The sequence below is a fragment of the Chelmon rostratus genome, chromosome 2 (genome assembly GCF_017976325.1).
Source record: "Chelmon rostratus isolate fCheRos1 chromosome 2, fCheRos1.pri, whole genome shotgun sequence".
In the NCBI taxonomy this organism is placed as follows: Eukaryota; Metazoa; Chordata; class Actinopteri; order Chaetodontiformes; family Chaetodontidae; genus Chelmon; species Chelmon rostratus.
Window position 1 is genome coordinate 13,376,209 of NC_055659.1, and position 24,712 is coordinate 13,400,920.

At 41.1% G+C, this 24,712-nt stretch overlaps 2 protein-coding genes across 3 annotated transcripts; both read left to right on the plus strand.

Moving 5' to 3' along the window:
• Window positions 1-9,958: 9,958 nt before the first annotated feature.
• LOC121623436 (migration and invasion inhibitory protein) lies at window positions 9,959-14,094 on the plus strand. The gene is made up of 9 exons (XM_041960713.1): window positions 9,959-10,292; window positions 10,907-11,094; window positions 11,828-11,933; window positions 12,027-12,138; window positions 12,245-12,324; window positions 12,418-12,544; window positions 13,034-13,130; window positions 13,273-13,389; window positions 13,743-14,094. The coding sequence occupies exons 1-9, from the start codon at window positions 10,058-10,060 to the stop codon at window positions 13,875-13,877; spliced, it is 1,197 nt and encodes a 398-aa protein (XP_041816647.1). The 5' UTR covers window positions 9,959-10,057; the 3' UTR covers window positions 13,878-14,094.
• Window positions 14,095-17,447: 3,353 nt separating this feature from the next.
• tnfrsf1b (tumor necrosis factor receptor superfamily, member 1B) lies at window positions 17,448-23,282 on the plus strand. Of its 2 annotated transcripts, none has more exons than XM_041953920.1 (9): window positions 17,448-17,602; window positions 19,122-19,224; window positions 20,773-20,898; window positions 21,006-21,164; window positions 21,497-21,590; window positions 21,672-21,949; window positions 22,061-22,138; window positions 22,338-22,396; window positions 22,494-23,277. In XM_041953920.1, exons 1-9 carry the CDS (start codon window positions 17,552-17,554, stop codon window positions 23,019-23,021), a joined length of 1,476 nt encoding a protein of 491 aa, XP_041809854.1. In that variant the 5' UTR covers window positions 17,448-17,551; the 3' UTR covers window positions 23,022-23,277. The 2 variants fall into 2 exon arrangements, with proteins under 2 accessions (XP_041809854.1, XP_041809846.1); XM_041953912.1 differs by lacking the exon at window positions 17,448-17,602 and adding an exon at window positions 17,856-18,659 and having other exon boundaries at window positions 22,494-23,282.
• The last annotated feature ends 1,430 nt before the right edge of the window (window positions 23,283-24,712 follow it).

A 24,712-nucleotide genomic window follows, 5' to 3' on the forward strand; every position in this document is an offset into this window, starting at 1 on the left:
GGCCCGGGCTCATTATCAGCCTGATTAACCACACTAATTAGCTGATAATAAAAAGAAAGTGGGGGCCGCGGTGTGTTTGGCTGATGCTCGTAGACACCCGGCACTGTTGCTGGCCAAGAAAGTGAACAAATTTAGTGGATCAAACCCAAAATGAACCCGCATTTAAGGCCCACTAATACGTCAAAGACCCCTTTTCTTGCTCACGTGCAGCATCGCTTCAGTTTGCTGGAGAGGAGAAGGGAAGAAGCTTGCAGTCATTTAACGACAGCATGACTGATGGAGTGCGGCGCAGCGGGGAGGCGACGTTTGCAACTGACTTCATAATTTATTCATAGATTTTATTTAGCGGAGAGGATGTTTCCTCTCATGTCATCACCGACTTAAGCATTTAGCATTAAGCGCAATTTAATTTCTTTCCAAGAGGCTTGAATTTGATGTTCAGGGTCACAGATGTTGAGAGGTTAATTACACTTCTTTCAGGTCATAAATATAAAAATATGAAAAATATACTATTTATTAATATAGTAAATATTCAAGTGGATGGGCAAAAAATATCATCTTTTTGATGTTTTGGTCATTTCTTACAACCCCGATTTCAAAAAAGTTGGGACTCTGTTTAAAGCGTAAGTAAAAACAGATCAATCATGTGCAAATGATCTGTGTTCATCCTTTATACAATAATGCGTTCACAAAGAGGTGAACATTGCTTCGTCCTTGCTTATGAACAAATGAGCCTTTCCAGGATGCTCCTTTCATACCCAATCATGATACTATAACCTGTTACCAATCAACCTGTTTACCTGTGGAATGATCCAAACAGGTGTTTTTGGAGCGTTTGAAACTTGTTGCTGCATCAAATTAAGAATAAGCAGATATTTAAAAAAAAAATCAAGGAAGTAGATGAGATAAAAACATTAAATATATTGATTTTGTACTGTTTTCAATTGAGTATCTATCAAGAAACATTACAAAAAATGGTTTACACAGTGTCCCCATCAATCAGGGTTGGATGATTTACACATACAATTTCTTCAAAACATCATGGAAAAAACATACATTTGACAGTTGTGCAGCTTTGAGTCCTGTTTTGCTTCATCATTTTGCAGGGTTTATTAATCTTGCAGATCACGAAAGGTCCAACAATGAATCTAAAAACTCTGCTGCATCATATTCCCCACTCTTCATCATTATTCCTCTTCTAAGGTGGCATATTGGTCACATGTGAGCACCATTTCCAGTGGCTGGTTACAGTCTACGTGTTATTCCTGCAGGGAAGTACGGAGAAAAGGCCAAGAGAGAACATGTAATCAGGCATAAAAGTGTTTCTTCTTTCTGTCCCTCTGAACTATGAAGTCATCCCTTAAGCGTGGTGGTAGGTGCGCTGCAAGCAGGACACTCATACATCTGCCCATGTGACTGTTACAAAGAGCCATGAAATTGAAGTCAAATTTATGCCTGTGAATATCCTAAAAGAAAGCTGCTTTATCTTAGTCCCCGCTTGCAGAGGAGCATCTGCTCTGACTAATGTATTTCTGTTAATTTGAGCTTTCATCCAAAGTAAATGAACATCGGTGCTTTTAAAGGCTTGGTGGCTGTTGGATGAGCGTTTTCTTTTCTTCCCCTCTCTCCTTCCACACTGACGCCGCGCTATTAAAGCCGTTTCTCACATTTCCACGTGTCTCAACCTTCTGCTTTTTGCCAGATGTGTTTGTGCTTCCTGCTCTGTGCTGCAGCTCTGTCAGCTATTGTGTTGCTGTGTTTCATTCTGCCATGATCGTTACCTAACTTCAGCCGAGCTGTTTGCAAACACCAAGTCTTCACTCTGCCGCAGTCTCAGGTCTGGATATTGCATGTTACATACTTCAGTGCAGACAATATCCGCGGCTCTGCAGGAGTAAGTCAATTATGTTTAAGTAGGGAAGCTCGGATTCGATTATTGGAGATGTATTAGCTGTATGTGTGTTCTCACACAGGCCATAAACAAATACTGGACCGTCTCGGTGATTAGTGGATCTGAAAAACAAGCTTGAAAGCTTTTTAATTAGGCCATTGTTGATGAATTCTTCTGCATTTGATGGAGAAGGCTGCTCAACTTGCTAAAAGCCTGTGGTAGAAAATGAAATGTGTGCTTGGAAACTCTCACAGTGAAAACAGGGGAGAGGGTTGTTGTTGCTGGAGGATGACAGTTTTCAGATTTTGGTTAAAAAAAGTCTCATAACTAAAAATGATATCAAATTACAGGTTGCGTAATGTGGAAGCAAATGGGAATGCTTTTTTCTCTGGCTGCAACAGACGCAGATATGAAAATGTTCTTATTTGGAGCCAGATTCATTAATCAGCATATCATTTTTAATTTCTACTGCTTTTGGTTTTGCCTGAAATCTCAATTTTGGAGCGAACAGCTCTAATCGCTGCTTTACATTCTCCTCTCCCTGTTAATTACGTGCCATGTTAAACACTGTCGGATTAGACCAGCAGTCAGCATGAGTTTAACCACAGCGGAATATTGGGAGTTTTTAATTGCAACGCTTAAAGCCATTTTCAAGCAGGAAGCTTATTTATTGTCACTTTGTGATGAGGTGATACTATCTCGTCCCTTCTTACAGACACTAACAATGCGATGCTCTCGGTTATGTAAGGATGGTGCGCTGACAGCAGTGCAGGCTGGAAGAAATGGCGGCATTGATTGTTGTTTGACACGTTTGGCCGTCCGTTTGTCTCGCTTGACAGCGTTAGTTGTCCTCACGCACTCGCTGTCTGCTCGGCAGACATTTAGCCCTCCCTCAGCTGTGATGAACTGGCGTGTTCCTGCTCGGTGGATTTACTGCATGTGTTCGACAGGCCTCGGAGAAGCACACAGGTCATTAAGCACAGCAGTGACATAAAAGCCTGAATACAAGGTCCCACTGCCGTCTAATCCTGAAGCAAAAGCTCTCTGTCCTCGGCTCATAAATCAGCATCCATTAGATCACCGTCTCCAGGTGTAAGACGCTGAAATATGGCCGACCACAGCTTGACTGCTGGGGTCAGAGTTCACTCTGACTCAGGCAAAACCTGAGCGTGGCCGAGCATCACTCTCTGCAAAACAAGTAAAGACATTGAGAAAGGAAAGAGTGATCTACTTGTTCATCGGCCTGCTACAGGGAAAATGTTATGTATGCATTAGCATCAGCTTTCCTCGCTGTACGTGTTTGTTATGCGCATGAGCGAGCAACAACTCTTTAAAAGGCCTTTTCCCAAGTCTGCCCTCCATTTGTGAATATTATCCGTGGCGTCGCCACTAACTAGAACAAATAGTTTTGCGCTCAGATGATCTTGTCGAGCAGATTTAAAGCCTCACAGAAATAATCTGAAAATAATAACAAAACGTTGTGCTGTGAGAGCAGCAGCCCGAGAGCTTTCCTGAAATTTTTGTAATAAGTGCTTCCAAAAGGAAACTGGACTTGTTTGGCCTCTCATCCAAGATGCATAACAATGCATCAGTAATAATAATCAGATGACAGAAGAATATAGTCTCATAGGGGCAGTTTTGATACTAGTTGCTGTATTATTACTTCAGTAACATTTTGAATGCTGGACAGTTACTTGTGTATTGGAGTATTGTTACTTTTGCTGAAGTGGTGGATGTGAATTCTTCATCAATGCTGCTTGGTCTTCTCTTAATCCAAACATTACTTTATTATTAAACCATCACCTGCACACGAATGTTCCTTTGGTCACTGACAGGCAACAAACCCTCCCAGATGGGGTCTTTTACTCTCCACCTGCCCCTCAGGTTGGAGCAGCTCGGACAGCGCTGTGGCAGGTCTAATCCTCCTTATCTTAATAGCATCCGCCACTATCACTAGAGCAGCGGGGACTATCGACCCTTTCCCTTTCTTTATCAGCAAAAACCACTTCCCTCACCAATCCTGTTGGTCACCCCTGCCTGTCAGACCTTCCCCATCAGGCTCCTCAGCTGGTGTTGGACTCTCTGATATTACCTGATCTCGCTGTGCTCCGTCACAGTCTCACCATACTCGTATTTATTTGGCGACGCCTGGTTCCAGGAAAATATAAAAAAAAGCTTGTTGGGAGGCCCACGTTTCTGACAAAACCACACACACACACACACACGCACACACACACACACACACACACACACGCAGAGTGGATGTGTTCCTTGGCCTCGGGTTGTTTTCTTTTTCCTTCTCGTATTCCCACTGTGACGATCGAGGGCCACTCAGCAACGAGGGAGTCAAGAGAGACTTTTCAGATCAGATTAAGAAAAAAGCAGCGATAGCTGCAAGCGGCAGACCATATGGTGACACCAAGTTCTCATTTCAAAGCCCTCACACAGCGTGGCGTGTTCAACCACAAACTCTGCTGTCCCTGGACAATTGCTCAACTCCAGATATGTGTGGAGATCATGTTTTAACAGGCAGACTTCCCAAAGTCAGAGCAAACTTTATTCCTGGACCGTTTATACAATGTGCTTCACTTTAAAATATTCACTCAGATGGATCCTGACTGATTGTTTCTGGAAGTTGGTTCACTTGAGGTGAATAAAACCGCTCAGCTCAAACATTAATTTCACTGCTTTGTCTTATAATTCCCAGAGTGTTTCTCTCTCTTTGTCCTCCGCTGGAAGCTGGCGATAGCTCAGCTGAAAGAGCGTCACTTTCATTGTCTAATAGAAAAACTTAGGATACAAAAACATTGTGCCACGGTTAACAATCCTAACTCTGGACAATAATTGCTGATGATTTAGGTAAGATTTGGTGGTTTTCTGGAGCAGCTCCTTAATTTGTACATTAATAAATGCATTAAAAACTATTTCCAACTTGAAAATGAAGCACATTGTTTTCCCTCAACACTCAGACAGCAGACTTGACAAAATTGCCTCCAGTCTGACAAAACAGTGTGTCAGCTGAGAGCATGAATACCATTTCCAACTGAGCGCCATTATCACTAGATCAACAGTCATGGTCGCCAGGTTGCCACTGGCAACGATTTTGAGAAACTGGCAACCGATTCCAGGCCTTTGGCTGCCATCAGTGGCATTTTTTACATACGACATAGAGGTACAGCAAAAAGCAAAATGTGCACCCCAAAAGAAATATTTATTTGACATTTGTTGCATTGATAGTGATAATTATTAATAAATATTGCTTTCAGAGTCAGAATGAGAACCAGACAATGCTGCACATGCGTTGGTGAGTTTACACACGTGTGCACACGGGCATCTGTTTCAGAGGAGATGGCAAAGCAAATTAAGTTTTTTGGCTGTGGGGTGAAAAGTTGGACTAACCCGCCAACATCACAAATGATTGTACGAATAGATTAAACTGACAAAGAGCCAGATGGAGCTGATGAGAAAAAAAAAACAATAAGGGAAATTTGTTCAGTCTTGGGAGAGGAAGTATCTTTGAACATACAAGTACAACGTACAACATACTCCTCGATAAGTGGCACACAAGTTCAGCGGTTTATGGTTGCACATCTTGCAGAACCACAGGGCTGAACAAGCGGCGCTGCTCAACTACAAAATGATGAGGAGGCTGCAAGCCCGGGAGGGTTAGCTGGATTCATATGTGAGGGATCTGTGAAGAACAACACAACAGCTGCACTACTGGCACTCTGCATACCAGGAAATGAGCGAGGACACTGATAAACTGATAAGACTTCTGTAAAGTATCAGACAAAACACAAACTGTGACAAATTTTGTTTAGTTACTGTAACAAAGCTTTTAAACCCTCTTTTATGTCACATTTTCATTAATAAGCTGACGCATAACTGCAGAGTATCAAACTGTTCAAAATATAAGGCGACTAAATATGGCAACCAAAAACCAATGCCTGGTTGGGACCCATGCCAGAGATTTATACATAATTAAATAGTCTAATACAGTTTTGAGTTTTGATCATTTGTCTGAGCTCTTCTCATTGGTTTAAAGTAGGAGGGATCCAGTGGGGAAAAGACAATGTCATGTACGCCCATGCACCAATCCAAGCTTAGCGACATTTAGATGAAACTCTGATGACAGCTGCGGGGATGTTTGCTGTGCACGCTCAGTCCTGATGAAGTAGGTGAGAGTTCTGTAAGTGATTAAGTGACAGAGTCCTAATAAAAATACACATGAATGGGTGCATATAGATGATTCTTAATTAATTGACATGCTTTAGTAGACGTACAGATAAATTGTGTTTAAATGGTATTAAAAGTATTGCTGAAGACTATCAGGCGACCAGGCATACTTTTTGTCTATTTAAAAGTGTTTCCAAATGACGTTAGCCAGCTAAATGTATAATATTAGGCCATTATTACACAGGGCATGATCCTGATTTACACTTAACAAGACACAAATACACAAGACACATCCTCAACAAATCAAGGCAAATATAACAATGTTCACCAATCTGCTGCTTCGTTTCTTTGGTTTATGGGATTCATTTTCCAATGTTTTTCCCCGTTTCTCCTAAACACACCTTTGCTTTTCTCAAAATAATGACATCAAAATGCGTTTTCTTATGCATGTTTTGTCGTCGAGCAGAAATAAGAGTAATTTCGCGTCTTCCTTTGCTGTTGTTGTTGATGTGTCCGTTATCTGTGCCTAATGAACGATGAAGCGTTCTGGCGGCAGGCAGTAATTGCTTGGAGCCCAACAGTGGGGGTGTAATTAGAGAGACAGGGAGGAGTATATGACTTCATGACTGGCACCGTTTAATGATAATGGGGTGCAACTCCACACTACTGTGGTCAACTAATCATACCGGACTGGCCTGGGCAGCTCTCAATGCAAACGAGCCGTGACTGGAATACTGAGGAGCAGCTCGCCCACACAGTTCCACACCATTCCCTCCACGGGGGATCAGGCATATGATTATGGCTGTGACCCTGCACCACCTGCAACACTGTCATTAATGCCACCACGGATGGACAGGTTTAATGTAAATAAACTAATGTCATCAAGCCACCCAGCAGAGGACGATTACGTACCACAGGCGCCAGTTTACAAGCACAGGTTGTCCTTGAAGATAGATACAGTGGGGAGAAGATCAACATGTTGATCAATCAGTGGGAAATTAACTTTTTAAAATGTGAACATCTACCAGCCACTGACAGATAAATGATTAAATTCACCAGCCACTCGATAGTAAATCTGGCAGCATCTGGCTGGTGGCTGCTGATAATTTCCCGTATCCACAGAGTGCAGCTCGGGCCCGACCTGAACCCAACAGGCATTCTGTGTATTTAAGTCCGAACCAACCCGAGCCTGATGCAATAAATGTATGCTGAAGCTCTGAGTTTGCATTACTCTGTCACACAATTGTTGTTACCATGGTTACAGCTTGCCCTGATTACATGCGTTGACGCCTTAAAAATGACCGTCACATGGCATTGTTTTATGTAGGCTATGGGGAGATCATAGGTCATCAGCAGTTATGAATATAAAATCTGAGTCTTACTTACTATTTGATTGCACCGTGTCAAGTAGGCTGACGTGACCCAAACGCCATTTCTGAATTTTTGTGTGAACCCAGCCTCAAACACGCACACATGCTTTTGAAAAAATGCATTTAACTTACAGCGGTGACAAGTGCATATGCATCTGAAGCACTAGACCATATGAAAAAGTTCAGAGATATGACACACAAAACTGTCTAAGTTGTCTGTTATTATTAGGCTACTAGATCATCTTGTGCAGAGAGGTTGTTCAGTTATCAGATGGTCGGTGTTACTGAACAGTTACTGAAGTTACTGAAGCCCAAATTGTTCCAGATGCTGCATTGTCGGTGTGTGTGAATGCTTAGCCACCACGTACAAATGTGTATGTAGCAACTGCTACTTTTGGGGAAATGCTTTTTCTGATGTAACACACTCAAAAATATAGGCAGTTGTGTAAACTAAGGAAAATCTGTCCTCCACAGATTTTAGACAGACAATTACTGCTGCAAGTACGGACGTTAGAGCCAGCTTGCTCTCAGTTATTGATTTTCACTTTGTGTTCTGTTTTGACTGTGCTTACTTTTTACAGCTGCACTGATCAACATTTTTAGCAGTGGATCAAATAACTGTTATCACCCGACTCTATGGAGCATGTTAGCCTTTTTTAGCTCATTGTTTTTGGTTTTATGGCCCACAACATTGCTGTTTTGGTTCAGTCTCACATCTCTCTCATGAACCTTGCTTCCAAACGCAGCAGGTAACTGAAAGCACAGATGAACCCACTGTGGACTACCTGGCCAGCACCAAACAACACAGAACGAGTTTGCAACTCATGTTCGCTGCAGAGTGGAGCATTTAGCAGAATCAGAGCCAGATGTTTCCTTCAGGAGTTAGTGGAAAGGAACTGTATGCAAGAGGTCATTTGACACACAACTCCAAATGAATAATAATATCCCACCATCTCACCACCATAAATGGCAATTTTTGATAAAACTTTCAGAGAGGTGTTAATTCAACTTTAGGTTTATTACTGAGGTCATTGTTAGTGACATGCTGTGGTGGACGGCACGGGATGGACAGAATAATAGAAATGCCTGTCGTTATTATGCAGTCCTAGTTAAATGAATAAGTTCTTGGACTCTGTGATTACATTAAATGTTCGAGGTGTGCCTAATAAAGTGGCCACAGGGAGTAAAATGCGAAACTCTGCACCTGTAAAAATTTAAACGTAAATTTAATGCCCCTGTTTAAAATCTGCTATCATTTAAAGGTTTGTGCATATGGTATCGGTGAACTCCTTATCCGATATTTCAAGATGTTCAAGGTTGAGTTCTTTCTTGTGACCCTCGTCCTCCAATCTGACAAAGAGGATGTCAGACCCTGATGTGAATTTTAGCTCTGTGGTCTCCTGATAGGGTGTCTCAACATGTAGTAAATCTCTGAGCATTTTGATTTCAGATGCTTTTCCTTGCAAGCAAAACTCACAATTTAACTTCAGTTGACCATGAAATGAATGAGCTTTATTTGGGAATATTGGCGTAAAGGTTGTTGCTGTAAACCTTGTTGACTAGATATCTGCTCATACTTTCATGTTGTTCCTGGGCTCATTATTTTTGTCCTGGCACCTCTTGCTGTTGTCCTCGTAGGACTTTCCTCTTTGAACCGCCTGGCCTGCATGTTTCCTTCCTTCTCTCTACCTAATATGGTTGTCTTGGAAGTACTTTGTCCCTGTCTCTTGCTTTAAATGCTTGTTATGTCTTCAACAGACTATCTTGGTTTTGAGGATTCTTATCTGTAACAGCAGTTCTACTTATTAAACAATGGTGAAAAGTAATTGAATAAGTCATAAGTGCCATTAATCAATTACTATACCTAAGTACAATTCTGATGTACTTGTTCCTCTCTACTCAACTACATTTCAGAGGAAAATGTTACAACCTACTTTTTACTAATTTCATTTCTTTAACAGCTGTAATTTACACTGCAGATTTGGATCATCTGATATGATGGATGGACGGTTATGAATTAAACTTCACAACAGTATATAAACTCATTAAATTTACTCCACCCTGAACAGCTGCAAAATTTGAATGCTGCTTAAATGTTAACATATCAATAATGTAATACAATAATGTATACTTTTTATGCCAGGTACACACTGTTTTCACGTGTGTACCTGGCATCTCTGTTTCAATGCAGCCCTTTTCTTACATCATGAAAGGATAAAGCTCGCAATATTCTGCATTTTTGTTATTATCGACAAATACCATTAAAAGACCAAAACCAAACATCGGTGTATTCTGTGTTTCTGTCGATGGTGCCACTCCATAATCTGCTTTTTCTGCACCGACCATCACCAACTGCTTGCAGTGTCACTAATTAAGTAGTAGCGCCCTCTGTTGTTCAACCTCATGTCTTGTAGCTTCAAGCAAACGTGTTTCTGTCACTTTAAGGAAAACCTCGCAAGGCGTGATGGGTAGAAGGTTCCCAGCCAATCAGATCATTGTTGTCAACGCGTTGTTATGGAGCTGGTGGAGTCTGGTTTAAATCACAAAAGAATCTGAAACTTTGATTCACCCTCAGTTAGAAAAAAAAACGCGTTTTTAACGCTGTGTAAGTTAAAGAAAAATGTCCGCAAAGGACCGAGTGGACGTTTTACGAGAGCGCAACAAAGATTTATTGAACCAGTTGAAACAGCAGAGAGAGAAACTGGAGGGGCTGTTCGGCAGCAGACAGAGCCGCAAGAGGGAGAGAGAGGACGAGGCTGAGGAAAAGACAGACCCTGCAGAGGTCCTCATCCTGACCGATGGGGACCGCGGTCCTGCAAGGGCAGCCCTCGCCAAACCTACCATGAGATTTGCGGGTAATGAAACGGTTTGTTTTCACGAGGCTAAAGACACGGAAGTCCGCAGGTGCTAGCTAAGTGAGCTAGCAGATAATGTCAGGCCTTGCCACTCCTCCAAGATGTCCTGCCTTGCCTTATTTTTTTTAAAATATCTGCTGAAAAGTTTGTAGGTGAAGACTCTTTTGTTGAGCCTGAGCCCGATCTTGACCCAGACACCTCATTACATTAAACCCAAAGCTAAGATTTTGTCAAAGTTTGGTTTAACGCTAAGTTTAGCTGAAGGTAAGAAACTGTAAAGTACTATATAAATGGTAACTAGCTAGTTAACTTAATGTCCACTTACTAGCTGCCCCACCCCCGGAGCTGTAATGAAGATAGCTCTGATGTGTTTGTATGACCACATATTAAAATGGTGGATGCGAGGGGGAGGCAAGTAAATGCACCTTGATTGACCCCCAAACTACACACAATTACTAGATAGTCATTAAAAAATTGTACTCTGATCTTTTACTTGCACATTTGGGTTTTGTTGTTTATCATATAACACTTAACTGCAGGTGTGCACGTGAGGGTTAAAAAAAATCCTGCAATCATCACTGATGGAGACATCTGTTCCTCCATGTTTCCATTAGATACATGCGAGGGACAGACAGGCATCCAGAGCACCGTGGCAACACCATCTGTGACCTCCAAAGACAGAGGAGGGTCAACACCATCAGATCTGGTCACAGACAGCGACAGTCAACCACAAGTCCACGACAGGCTGCAGGATACGAGGCCAGCCAGCACCAAGTCCTGTCTAGTAAATAACAGAGAAAAGGTAAAAGAGCCATGAACAGTCTGCTCAAGTTTGTGTCTGATTTTAAAATGAGCTGTACAATGTGAAGCAACACCAACGCTACCCTGACCTAAATCTCAGTTATCTCATAAAGTACCATCGTCCAAACTGGTTGTCTTAAAGGAATAATTCATCCCAAACCATTACCCATACTCACCGCCATGTCGCTAGAGACTCACAGGACCTGGCTGTTTCCATAGCTCAGTCACAGTTGTTTTTTTAAACCTTGAAAGAAGCAGAAGATGTTCATCAGCGGTCTGAGAACAACTTATCAACAAAATTAAATTTCTTTCAGGCTAAATTATTGCATTGTGTGTCAAAAAGTCCAGTATTTTTCTTGTTACTCCCATATTTTCCTCACTGGCACTGGCCCGTCACACACCCGACAGTGGTCATTTGTCACAGCAAAGTTGGAGGTGTAGCCAACCAGTAAGGAAGCACAGGAGATGATTCAGTGGTGTTAGCATTTGGTCCCACGAGTGCAAAGATTTTTCCACATAAACTTAAATTAAGTTGCTTGAGCTGCTCAGAAAAAAATGATGAACATTTTAAAGCTTTTTGGAGCTGTTAATTTGTGACAGACAGTGCTAACACGCTTTGTAAGATTGTAGTAGTAGTTATGTGAACTATTCCTTCTAACAGCTGATTTGCTGTTAAAGTAGAAGTAGAACATGCTGACCACTAATACTCTGCACAACTTGTTTTGTTTTTGCAGAGCAAGGTTCAGAGTCAGGTCACATTTCAGTCTGATGAGTGCGATGAGATATCTGCCTCAGACAGGCATCATCTGCAGCCTTTACTCGGGTACGACTGGATAGCAGGTATGCCTTATTGCTCTCTCTGTCTGCCTATTTCTTTCTGATACACATTATCATCTAATGGAGCCCTAACAGTTGATGCTCGTTCCCTCTAAGGAGTCCTGGATGCTGAGGACTCCTTGATAGAGCACTCTGACGAGTTCTACAATGACCTGCGCGTGTTTCGATTGCTCAATAAGGATGAGTGCGTCCACAGCCCACAAGCAGAGTGAGTGCTTCACACTTGATTGCTCTTGCGACTTTTTATGTGTGCCCAGCCTTCCTGCGATTGATGATGGCTACATTAAATTACTATTCACTGGCTCTCATCATAGATTTTCTGAGGAGAACCATTTGGGCCTGCCACTGCTAACGGACCAGGACGGCCCAGAGGCTAACAAGGATACTCATCAGTGTAAGAGGGATTATTTATTTATAGGCTACTCTCATTTTGTTCGTCATGATAGCTGAAGTAATTCTCATCTCTGCTTGCTCGCCTTTTGTCTAGGTACATTCTCTTATAGGATTAACAGCAGACTGTTCCCTGTCCCACTTCACTCTCAGGAGTGCTGTCCAGTGTGCAAAAAGCAAAAATCCTCCCACCCACACACTGCTGCTGAACCAGCTCTTATCAGGTAATGATGGTGTGCACCCTGACTGCCTTTTTATGGCCGCTCAGGACCAACAGAGAACTTAAGCAGTACCAGCCAAAACACATTTTTAATTCAATAAACTTTGTATCTGCTCTGTGAATCACTAAGAATAAAAGGACTCTGTACCAAGGCAGTGGGTTCAGGCATCGTCCAGGATTCCTAGGTGTCACCACTAAAATGAGTGGTGATTCACTTATGCATTACAAGCCCTGGTATAATAATTCTCAACATCAAAAGTCATATGAGAGATCGATGAGACACAATTGTGTGTCTGTGGCCTAAAATGTGTGTACTTGGTTCATGTCAAGGAAATGTTTGAGAATTCCTACTGATAGTGATCCCTACTATGTTTTTAACTCTTAGAATCCATGATCAGTTTTTGTTGTTATTAAGTTATATTTAAATTATCACATTTTTACCACTGTAGCAGCATATTTATTCTCATGACTTCTCTGTCGTTTCATTTGTCAGGGTCAGCATCCCTCGCTCCACCCTCTTGCCACCTTACAAGTACAAAGCTCATCGCAGATGCAGTTTTGACCCTTCGGATAGTGTGGGTTTACCATCGGTGAGACAATTTCTGACTACTAAGCTGTGGCTTTTCCCCCTCATGGTTTCACATACGGTGTTAACACCTGTACTTATGTTTACATTAACATAGCAACTTTTATCAGTGTGCTCTCATGTTCTTGGTCTCTGGTCTTCTCCAGCACTGTCTCTCAGGCTGGTCAAACAAAGGTCAGAGCACGCTGCCGCCACCCAGCAGCCTCGATCTGCGGAGCAGTGTGAATATGAGGAGCACCGGGTCACAGAACAAGGAATTGGAGGTGAGACACCGCAAGCTTTCCTACTGTATCCCAAACTAAAACATTATAGAGCGTTTTCACAGCGTACATTTTAAGTTGTTATAGCAGGACACACACAGGTGGAACTCATAACATTAACAATGGCTACAGTCCATCGAGTGTTCCAGGAAGCAATGACCAGCATGCACAATAACAAAGCCCTGGAACTGGTTTATCTACATGGGATGAAGTTCTTGTTAATGTTATCGGTTACACCCATGCTTTTCCTACTGTGATGTGTCAAACTGTCTCAAATGTGATGGGATGTGTGGCAACAATGGTGAAGACAAAGATCAGTGTTCCATCTTGTGAAGACACGCACAATTATTTTTCAGGATCTCTCTGCGCCCAAACTGCCCAGTAACCAGCTCCCTGACCAGATCTCAGATGTGTCTCGCTTGGCTCGTCATAACTTCCAGCACTTCTCTCCCAAAAGAAAATTAGGAAGTACATCTTACTCTTTGCACTGACAAACCATCAAAGTCTATTTTTAAGTGATTATAGGAGTTCCTGTAAGCCATCAGACGCCACCCCAAATGATTTCCTTTATTTTATGATCATGTTTTTAACAATCTGCATTGTATTTTTTCAGAAATGTTTCTCTCGGTAATGGTTTTCTGTATTATCTGGGCTAAATGTCTACACTACACTGTAAAAGCTGTTATGACCGAAATAAACAGTGATCTCAACAAAGATGCAAGAGTGCAATGACATTTTTGTAAGTGCCTGATCTGAAGTAGATGAATTTGAAAGATGAGATCAATATTTTCAAGAACAAAATAAGTTAGAGTTAGATGATGAAATGCAACATGTTGGGTTGATTTCTGTCTATTAATTTATGCATAATGTGATTAAAATGCAAGCTTAAATAACAGAGTAGCATATTTCACGCTGGCACAAGTTTTATTTGTTCTCATCTGAAATATAGCTTGAACAGATTTAGACTTGAAATGTGACTGTCAGCAGCCTCGTGGATGTGAAGCAAGAGATCATATGGTTACACCACAGTGGAAAGAGAGGACCTTTAACACATGCAGGCTCGTTTAGTTAAATTTGAGTTTGCTTCGTCAATTTCGCAACACTGAAGTCATTTTGAGTCATCTCCGTTGCTCAGGCACCAGTGTTTCCCTCTCCAACTGTTTGCTTTGGCTCCCAGGTTCACACATACTTCTGTTTTTTTAACTTCCTTTGACACTTCCTTACTGTGGGGCTGAAAATGCTGCAGAAGCAAAGGCTGAGGTACTGTACAGCGGTTCCAGTTCACAGGAAACCACAAACACCTATACTTGAATTCAAATCATGTAACGATCCCACCTATGACACTTGTGTTTTTCCACTTTGTGTTTGCAGGCCAAAGCATTTGAAGACATAGATAGTGTACACCAAATGAATCAGGGGGTGTTCATTGAAACCAACAAAAATGATGAATGGGATGAACTCAAAGTAAAAGAAACATAATTTTATTCATGTATTTTGTTGTGATTCAAGTACAGCAGCATTTTTTGAGCTTCTGTTGTCTTGTTTTGTCCTGAAGCTGGGACACTTTGATGTTTTGTAGCGGCTTGTTCAAAGCAAACCATCAGGCATGTACCGGTTATCTGGCAGGCAGATTGCTGATCTCTATCTGAGAACAGTGATGACGTGACACAGGGGTGAAGCTTTGTTTAAGATGAGGCTTTGAGATGGTTCTTTTGATTTTTTAGCACAAACAGTTGTTAAGGGAAGTGATGCTTCTGTTGCTCATTCTTTCGTCACATCTTGAAATCTTCAAATGGTATGTTTGTTTTCGTGCTCAGCTCATTTTTATTGGATAGCTATTATAATGCAGAAGTTGAATTCCAACTACAACATCAGACTGAGAGGTCTTCATCAGTAAACTAATCTAACACTTAGCAGTGATCAGGAAAAACAGGTGATTTACTTCACTGGCAATAGAGTCCTCAGAAAATGAGTAAACAAGTTTATTTTCCATATTTTAGCCCAATATCCTGATATTTGTAGTTTTCTACCTTTAGGTGCAAAAGCAGGATCTGAAACTGGCTTGGTACCAATGAGACATCACTGAAAACATCATGCACGCTCATGTCTCACGTGTACACTATCAATGCTTGGTAACTTTGGTGTAAGCAAAATCTGCACCGCATGCAATAAGAATTTAAGGATGTAACTTCAGCAAAAATACAGCCAGAGAGTGTGTTCCTGCCTGAAGCAAGTATCAAGTCTTATGCTGTACATTTGGTAATGACTCAGAAGTAAAGAACAGTATCCATGATCAGAGCACCAAAACATGAAAGTAGGCCAAACATGACGAGAAAAAAAAAAAATCCGCTGTGAGCCTTTATAATAGGTTTCACTTCTCCTAGTCACGTTTTTACAGTATGACATTAAAAATGGCCTAACATTTTAGAAGTAATTTACAGTAGCAGACAAAAGACAATAAGACCACAGGGCTGCTTCTGCTGTACTTGAGTACCAGAGAAATGTTGAGCACGTGGGAGGGGAAACTTCACAGTGAATGTCAACGTCTCTCACAGGAACAAACAGTGAAACACATTAAGATGGGCATGATAGCAGCATGTGCACTGCCTGTGGCTCAATTGTAAGAGGGCATGCAGAAAATGACTGAAATGTTTATGTAAAGTTGCTGAATAACTTACATCACCCTCTGAACAACTAAAAAGGGGCATCGATTTGAGAGAAGGTTCAGACTGTCTGGTGCTGAAGACTAGGCGACTTTCAATTTCTTGAGACACGCTTGTTCCAAATTGATCCACTAGATTGTAGTGTTTAGACAAGAAGACAACACCCTTCCTTTTTAATGACCTTGTTCTCATGACTTTCATAATGTAGGTTCGTAGAAACGTGTTGCAAACTAACAATTTTAATTCATTTCAAGACAGCAGATACTGACCAGAGAGTGTTCTTTTATTCATGAACAATAACGTTTGTTTTTCAGATTGTTTCTGTCACGTCTCCACAGGGAGGCCAAGTGTTAAGTTGGACGTGACGTTGTAGAGCCTCGGCGCCTCGCTCAGCGATGTCTAATGTTAGCAGTGACAGGCAGCTCAACCCTGGCCTCACTTTTACTATCTGTCAGCTACAATATCCTGCCACAGCGCGGACACCCAGCAGCACAGATCAGTTCTTCTTGAAAACACTTTGGTAAATTGCGCTGGCATCCTGTGTCACATTCTTCCATAACCAAAACAGTTATACGCTGCACACCAAGCTGGGCTTTGTGGGACTGCGCTGCATCTGAACCTGTCTGTGTTTAAACAATGAGAGAAAATCTAATTGAAGCTTACTGTGAACACTTCCTGTTTCAATAGGGACTTTTTCTAAAAAATGCTACACATTTCCCACCATATCACACAGGGAGCAGCTTTAAAATTACCTCATGGTCACTACTCATCTTTCTGCAGCCTTTTTGAATGAATGAATGATACATTAATTTGGAGATTAGTTTGAATTATGGTGGTCGGACCAGGTTTTTGGCTTTGGATTTTAAGGATTTCTGTACACTGCAGGTTTTACAATAACACTGACTCGTCAAAAGCTGGAGTTTCCACAGTGAAACCCCTACACTACATGCACGTAGATCTCCATTTACCTAATAAATTGTGTGTCTATTAAAACCAGTGGGCTGCCCCAGTTATGATTTATATTTGTCGTGTTAAAGGGTGTAAACACGTACACAAGCAAATAGGTCATTAAAAAGGACCACTTTGTGGAGCTCTGCCCTCTCTCTCTATATATATATATACATATATATATATTAATATGTATATATGTATATACATACATACATTACATACATATATACATATATATATTAATATGTATATATATACATACATACATACATACATATATATACATATATATATACATACATATATATATGTGTGTGTGTGTGTGTGTGTGTGTGTGTGTATATATATATTCCTAACTATCATTATTCACATAAGATCAGCAAATGTAGGTTAGAGCCTGTCTGCTCGTTTCCTTCCTTCTAACACAGCTCAGTTCAAGGAAATTGCTCCTGCTTGCACAGACTGCTGGCCCGCCTTAATGAAATGATCAGTGCAGTTCACAAGCCTGGCAGCTGTGTCCTCTACACTCTATAACTTGCTTTAAAGAAGCAATGAAGGACGTACTTGTGATCCTGGTTCTGCTGAATGTCCGAACTACCAAGGTAGGCTTTGTGTGTGTTTGTTTGGAAGTCTGTCATGCATGTCGCTGTGCTTATCACGGACAGAGTTGGACACAAGCCAGTGTCGGGATTCAGCCGACACCGAGACCAGAATACTGCTTAAACACTTCTAATTAGAACAACAGTGAGAAGTTAGTTTAAGTTTAATTCAGTTGGATTCATTCAAAGGGGGGTGAGTTTAAACTTTTGAAAATGTGTTAAATGATTTTGTGTCACAACTCTGAAATGTGGATGCATTTTGTCTTTTAAATGTGTTCCTAACTCCGACTCTGTCACCTGTCACGGAGCCAACAAGAGAAGAATTTCTAATTTCTTTTCAAAGATTTCTTAAACGTTTCTGTATCAATACCTGATAGGAGCGTGACAAAGTTATATTACAGTACAAAGTCATACTGTACAGAAAGAACACATAGCTGCGGTGCGGTGAGCCTGTATGAATATTTGGTTTCGGTTTCTTGGCATCTGATGCAGTTTGAGACTGAATGTCCTGTTGTTAAAGAGACCCGGTCATGAAATGATGCAGCAACCCTTTCGACTGCCTTCCAGTATCACTGTGCAATTCCGTTAAAGAGGCAGAGTTCATTTAGGCATGCAGCCAGAAGGAAAAGGAAAAACAGAATGTTCTCTTTGATAAACTGCCAGTGAATAATAACACAAAGCGCCACAGAGGTTTATCTTTATTGCCACATCTTGTGTTACTGGTGGTCACACCACAAAAGAAGTCTGCGCTCCTGAATTGAATTCTTCTCTGGTGCCGCCTCTGTTTCCTGTAATACGAGAAATACACTGCTGCTGTCAGCACATTCTACCTTGTGCTTTACATTAGATGGCACTGTGGTGAGAGACTTTCAATTCACAGCATACGTGTGTCAGCAAATGTGTGTCAGCGAATCTTCAGCACACCAGTGCTGTAGTTACAGCAGCTGCATTTGTTAACTTTATGAGAGAGGTTGTAACTGAGTTACTGCATGCATGCATGCATGTGTTCACTGACCTGAAGATTCTGGAGGGCCCTGTGAAGAGGAGAGCAATTGTACAGGTGAAATGCACCTCTTTTAAATTCAGAACAATGACTGCCTGTTTGACCATGTCTGCAGCTCAGGCGAGCGGCAATACCAGAAGGGAACAGGTGGGCGCAGGTGTGGGTGGTCTGATGCTACTTTAGGATACAGTTTTTAACAGGGTGAAAAACTTTGACAATCATTGGTCAACTTCTCCGTTTCCTCCATCAGCCAATGACTAAATAGTTGATTTTGGTTGACTAAAGTTAAGACTTAAGATTTACTTCAGAGCAGGTGCATTTCAAGGCAAACGTCTGGCTGGTACAGACGTGGGCTACAAAAAGTCATTTCAAAATTGCTAAATTCACCTTGAAGCTCGAAGCCCCTTGTAGTCTTAATGCAGCACATTTATGTTACGAGAAAATACTTTTATGTTCTCCGCTGCCCTCATCTGAGCAGCCCAAGATGAGTTGCTCTTAAGTTTCATCTCTCTTTCCCAGGTCTGCTCTCTGCCCTATCAGACAGACTCAGATGGAAACTGCAACTCATCAACAGAGTACCTGTTAGATGGTTCCAACCTGTGCTGCAAGAAATGCCTCCCCGGTATGTGTCGTCCTGCAAACACAGCAAGGACTGCAATTTCTTAAATAACACACAGACTTGTACGAATGCTCAGGTACATATTGCACTTGAAGAGAAAGCTGTTGAATAAAAGCCACTTGATGACACAGGTGTGAAACACTTTGGTAAAAGCTTGGGTGTGGAGGTGTGAAAGAAGATGAACAGCGACTACTGTACACAGTAGTCACACAGATCATTTTCCTTGCTTCAGCCTAAGAGAAGGGAAATGATGTTTAAAGCAGAGCCAGACTGAGAGGTTCGTTAATATCAGCATGCTAATAAAGGTTTGTTCTAACCCCGCTTAGCTGCTTAGCTAACATGTTTGTTTGCAGTTCAAACAATATGTTTTTGTTACAGCAGAAAACAAAATGAGGACTGAACAATGCTGTGGTTGCTGGAGTGTAACCTTACAATAAAGAGACAACAGAGCTTTTAACGTTAGCCTAATAGCTTCCAAGCTACTGTACCACACAGTGTGGGAATACTGCGCGGTGGATATGCTAATAGCGAACAAGGCTTTCTTTTGTTTTTTAACCTCACTTATAACCCCACAAACTAATGTAATTAGTTACTGAGGTGCTCTGTGGCCTTGGAAGTAACACTCCTTGGTTATAAAGCTAGTTAGCCATGCATGCTAACGACTGCAGCTCAGGGCAGAAAACTGCTGCTGTATTGCTCTATGTTAAAGCTTTCAGGGTCCACACTCCAACTGGGGATTTCACCGCAATTCCTTTTCCTTTTTTTCCCCACTTCACTGACTTCTACTTAAAATTGGTACAGTTGTACCAGTTGTGGCTCATGAGGCCCATCAAGTAGTTAGGCTTTGAAAAGCACTTACTACGACTTTAATGATAAAGGTGTCGACAGCAGTGCCGCATGATTGAAAGTTGCACATGTGACATATGTACAGACATATTGTCAGTGTGAATTTTCCTTGGCAGCTCTCATCAGATCTGTCCTCCCCACACCTTCCCACTCTTCTTGTAAAGATTCGGGCCTATAAAGAGTGCCGATGTGCTCAAGCAATAATTTGATCTCATGTGCCTGCTAACCTCATCTCTCCCACTCAGCGCAGAGTTAATTGCTTTGCATCCCACGTCTCTACTATGCAGTGAGCGAGGGTAGCAGCAAGTGCTTATTTGAATGCCTTTTAGCTCTAAAATGTGTGTACTAAATTGCATAGCTGCAATCTCTTCCTGCACAGAAGCACCCAAGTGAAAAAGTAACACTTCTAATTGTATTGTTAAAAATTAGTAAGTCGTCAATGACAGTTCATTGCGTGAATAAAAAAATATATATCAAATGCATAAAGGCCATATCACCACTTTATTTTCGAATGTAATGATCGACTGTTTTAGTTATAAAGATGCAATGGTACATTTTATCCAGGAGAAAGAAAAAAGTCGAGCCTGGACAACCCCTTAGGGTGGAAAATGTATGAGAAATAATATGACATGTATCTTTTAATCTTTATGTTTTTGTCCATGGCTAATAAGTGGATTGATGTGGATTAATTCCTGTATATAACAGGACACCGACTGAAACAAACATGCTCCGAAACTACTGAGGCTGTGTGTGAACAATGCCCAGCAGGCCAGTACATGGAGGGCACGAATTACTCTCCTAACTGCTTCTCGTGTAACAAATGCAAATCAGGTCAGTAGCTGTTTTTGAAATAATCTATGTATTGTTTCATGTTTTAACACGACTGTCCTTGTAACATAAGCGGAATATTTCTTTTTTTTTTTTTAACATACAATCAGTCAAAGGTCTGAGGGAAGTCCAGAACTGCTCCCCTACCACAAGGTCCAAGTGTGGGTGCCAGTCTGGGATGTACTGCATCATGGGATTTGATGACCCGTTCTGTTCAGAATGCAGCAAGTACAAGCAATGCAGAGTTGGTTATGGAGTGTCGGTGCCAGGTACAGGACCTATTTTTTTAATAGTTACTTTTGAGTGTTAACCCTACAGGTACACGTAATTCTGAGATATTTCATTTTGAAATTTAGGGATAAACCCTTGAAGAGTATGTTGCAAAAGTCAAGCCACAAGCCTTTCCCACTGACTATCCATCTACCATTGTTTTTAATATGTAACTATGTGATCAAAGTAATTGCATCAAATCCATCACAATAGTGTCACATATATATTGTCAAGTTTGATTATAAATCTGTAAACATTTAAGTTACGCACATATAAAATGAAATGTCTGACAGTGAAATGTTAGTAATGGCGGTGTGTTTGGGTGTTACAGGGACGGCTGACTCAGATGTGAAGTGTGAACGGTGCCCCGATGGGACGTTCTCCGATTCAGTCTCCTCCATGGACCGCTGTCGGCCTCATACAAAGTGAGTGAAGGACAGTCACATCTGCATCCAGCTGTTCTGGGAGCTCAGATCTTTGACCTCTCTCTATCTCTGTCTCTTCAGCTGTCATGGGAGGGTTGTTGTTAAAAAAGGCGACGCTACCTCGGACACCGAGTGTGAATCCGAGGTTCTTACATCCAGCACATGGCTTCAAAACTCAACAGAATGGCCTCACATTGAGATTTTGCTCACAACTGCGAGTACAGTGATGAGCACAGTCTCAGCAACCTCAGACTCCAAGACGCCACGTGGAGTGACAGACTCAACACCGACTTTCAACTCTCTTTCAGAGGCAACAACCAAAAACCCACCACACAGCACAGTATCCGATGGCAAACTGGGTATAGAAACTGATTAGGAGTTTCGAAGCAGTCATTATGAGAAAACTGTGAGCTCTTATCAGTGTCTCAACATCTCTCTCTCTCTGCCTCTGCTTTTTGTTGTTGTTTTAGCTGCAATCATCATCAGTTGTATTGGAGTTCCTTTCATTGCCATCATTGTGCTGTTCTGTTGGAGAACAGTGAAGAAAGGTAACTGTATGCTGTCTGTGAATTAATTGTGGTCTTGTTTTGTGGAGAAGCTATGATTGTATGTACATTATATTTTTCTTCAACTTCAAACACAGAATGATATGATGCTGTCAAACAATGGTCACTATCAGGAACTGTGTGTCACATTTTTACTGTGTTACTTGCCATTACTGCATGTTCACGCTGCCTTTTTTCCCAGATGCTGCCAGATTTCATCCTAAAGTAGATGCAAATGGAAATTGTGAGACTGGCGATAAAGTAAGATTTTCCTCGGCTTTTCTTCTTGAAAACGGTTGAATAAAGTTCTGATTCTACAGAATACTGGGAATAACCATTTCATGTCTTTCTACCGTAGATCAGTCAGAGTTATTTGGGGGCAGTCCAGCAGACTTCATTCACAGTAACCTCACCAGAACAACAGTGTCTGCTGGAGAAAGCGGAAGCCAACAGTGACCAGAGTGGTTGTGACAATATTGAAACTTTGACCCGAACAGACGACTGCAGCAGCTACAATTCCATCGGCCCTTTGCAATCCACCATAGCTCGTGAAGGTCCACACTCTGATCTGTCGGAGCCCATGACTTTACTTTCCAACACAGAGCCTGTTGCTCCCCAGACCAGCATCCCCACACAGTGCTCCTCTCAGCCCACCAGCCCACAGATCATCAGCCCCGTGACCACCAGTCCACACGTCAACGTCAACATCACTTTCCACATAGGAAATGGGTCTGGCGGGACACCGTCTGCCATACCCTCAGACTTTATGCATGTAAACTCTAAACCCCACTTTGTAGAGGAAGAGGAGTCCTTTAGCATCCCACAGCAAGAAGCTGGCAAGCAATCACTGATGTCAGTGCAGGAAAGCTCAACTTACAGTGCATGAAGAGTCACATACAGGAAAGACTATTCTGTTTCCATATCAAAGTCATCAACTGCCACTTTGTGTGTTTATATGTGTATATATATATATATATATATAGTATGCTCTAAATAAAGATGTGAATATTGTCTTTCCTTCAGTGATGTAGAGCAAGTACAAGTAGTTGCAAATTAAAAATAGAAATTATGATGTGGTCTACAGTCATCATAAGGTGACAAGCGTTACAATCAAGTCTTTCATGTTATTACAAGAGTATTAATTATTATTATTATTATTATTATTATTATTATTATTATTATTAATAACAACAACAACAACAACAACAACAATAATAATAATAATAATAATAATAATAATAATAATGTTGTTGTTGTTGTTATATATCCCGTACATGTTGTAGAATGTCCAATATGTGGACTTGATTTAGACCTTACAACGCTGTGTACAATTAACAATTATGCTTTAATTTGTTAAGATTTCATACATCATACTCATATGTGTATGTGGTCAGTGGTGGCCGAAGATTTAGATCTTCTATTTACTGGTCCTGCATTAAGAACTTCACTTAAGAGTACAGGTCTATACGAAGTAAGATCAGAATAAACTGCCAAAAGTATTCATTAAGTAGTGAAAAGGCCCCTGTCAGTGACTGTAGATTATGACTGCTGCTATGTAAACAGCTTTTTAATGTAGCTGGTCATAGTGAAGCTAACTTTAATTGCTTTAGGTGTAGGTCTACTTCTGGGTAGTTTCATTTATAAAACAACAAATAATCATAGTGTGGTGCAAATTCAAGTGAAGTGAAACTTACAATATTACAATTTGACATGTAGTGGAGTCATAGTTTAAAAGTAGCATGTTAATGGAAATACTCAGATAAAATACTATGTAATTTACTTGGTAAATGCATGACACTTATGGTAGTTTAGTTATATACGAGTTATGTTGCTTATGTAATTCTAAACTGGCGTTATGTAAGAAGACAACATGTAAAAGACAACATAACAAAAGCTGTAGGTCTACATTTTAGTGATTTAGCACTGCATTTTCCATAAATTTCAGACTCGAGACTCACAACAGGAAGATTAAACAAAAGAGCTAAAGCAAGATGACAGATTAGTTAACAGTGATTTTCCTGTAATTCTTAAAAGGGAGCCTCCATAAATTGGATGCATGAGTAATCAGTTTGATGGATGCGTACTTTACCATGGGTGTATTCTTGCTCACCACTTGTACAGGGAAGAATATGGTGTTTTACTTTACGGACGCTGCTGACCCCTGCTGGTTGAAGGCGAACACGGCAGTCTGTAGAAGCCCCTGTCTCTCGGCTCATTAAAACATTTCAGTGAACAATGGCAGTCCATTTTGACACCAGTTCCCTGCGCTGTCTTTGTTTTAAGTGAAACCGTTGCTTATACGGGTCCAGTTGCATTTAGTGTGTTTGTTTGTTGAACTCAACGTAGCTAAGCAGCAATGCTAACCGGGAGAATGAGGGGAGAGGAAGTCTGAGCCACGACATTATTACAGCGAGAGAAAACTTTATATTGTCATTTTGTAAGCCTCGTATTCACTCACCAAAACACTAATATTCTTAAACTATAAGTAATTTAGCCACTATTCTTTTTCATAACGTATTTATAGACAAACTGCAGTTATCTTGTAAATATTATGTTTTATAACCCCCCCATCGCTCA